Source organism: Carlito syrichta, unplaced genomic scaffold, assembly GCF_000164805.1.
Source record: "Carlito syrichta isolate Samal-C Ts95f unplaced genomic scaffold, Tarsius_syrichta-2.0.1 Scaffold315826, whole genome shotgun sequence".
Classification (NCBI taxonomy): domain Eukaryota; kingdom Metazoa; phylum Chordata; class Mammalia; order Primates; family Tarsiidae; genus Carlito; species Carlito syrichta.
Window position 1 is genome coordinate 690,470 of NW_007259922.1, and position 623 is coordinate 691,092.

The window sequence follows — 623 nt, forward strand, 5'->3', positions numbered from 1 at the left end:
TCTCCCACACCTCGCGGGGGCCCGCCCGCGGCGCCGGCGCGCGCTCCTGGGGGCCACGGGCCAGCTCCTCGGACATGGCAGGGGCGACTGGGGAGGCCGGGGGGCTCACTGTGGGGGAGGAGCGGACAGGACCCCAGGTCGACCCCGGCGGCTCTCCTTGCCCCCTCGTATCCCTAGATTTGGGGACCAGGCAGCTCCCGACCCGGAGCGAGGGGGTGGCCACGGGTGCCGGAGGGAGCGCGGGGCAAGGGGAAGAGAAAAGCCAGGCCGGCCTCTCTACCCCCGACGGGAAGGCGAGGAGAAGCGGCGGCGCCCGGTCGGACCCTGTCCAAGCTCCCTCCTCCCAAATCCGACGGCCCTCGGGCTCAGGCCACCCACCTGACTGGGCCGCGAGCCCGCGCTGAGCCGGGGGTCAGGGGGCGGCGAGCGTCTCCTCTCGGCCACGCCGGGCTGGACGGGCGCTTTATACCCAGGCGGGCCGGGTGATTTACAGCCGCGGGAATTCGGCTCCATAAACCTCTCAGTCCCGCTCACACGACCCATCTTTTCTCCGGGCTGGGTTTAGGGAAGAGCGCGCGGGAGCCAGATAAGGCGAGAGATTTACATCTGCCCGCGAAAGGCGC

At 71.4% G+C, this 623-nt stretch overlaps 1 protein-coding gene across 1 annotated transcript in view; it reads right to left on the reverse strand.

Moving 5' to 3' along the window:
• Nucleotides 1-76, reverse strand: part of OTOP2 (otopetrin 2) — a 9,097-nt gene extending 9,021 nt beyond the window's left edge. The window contains exon 1 of the mRNA XM_008073355.1: nt 7-76. Within this exon, the coding sequence (XP_008071546.1) occupies nt 7-76 (70 nt within the window). The remainder of the gene's footprint in view (nt 1-6) is intronic.
• Between the last annotated feature and the right edge of the window lie 547 nt (nt 77-623).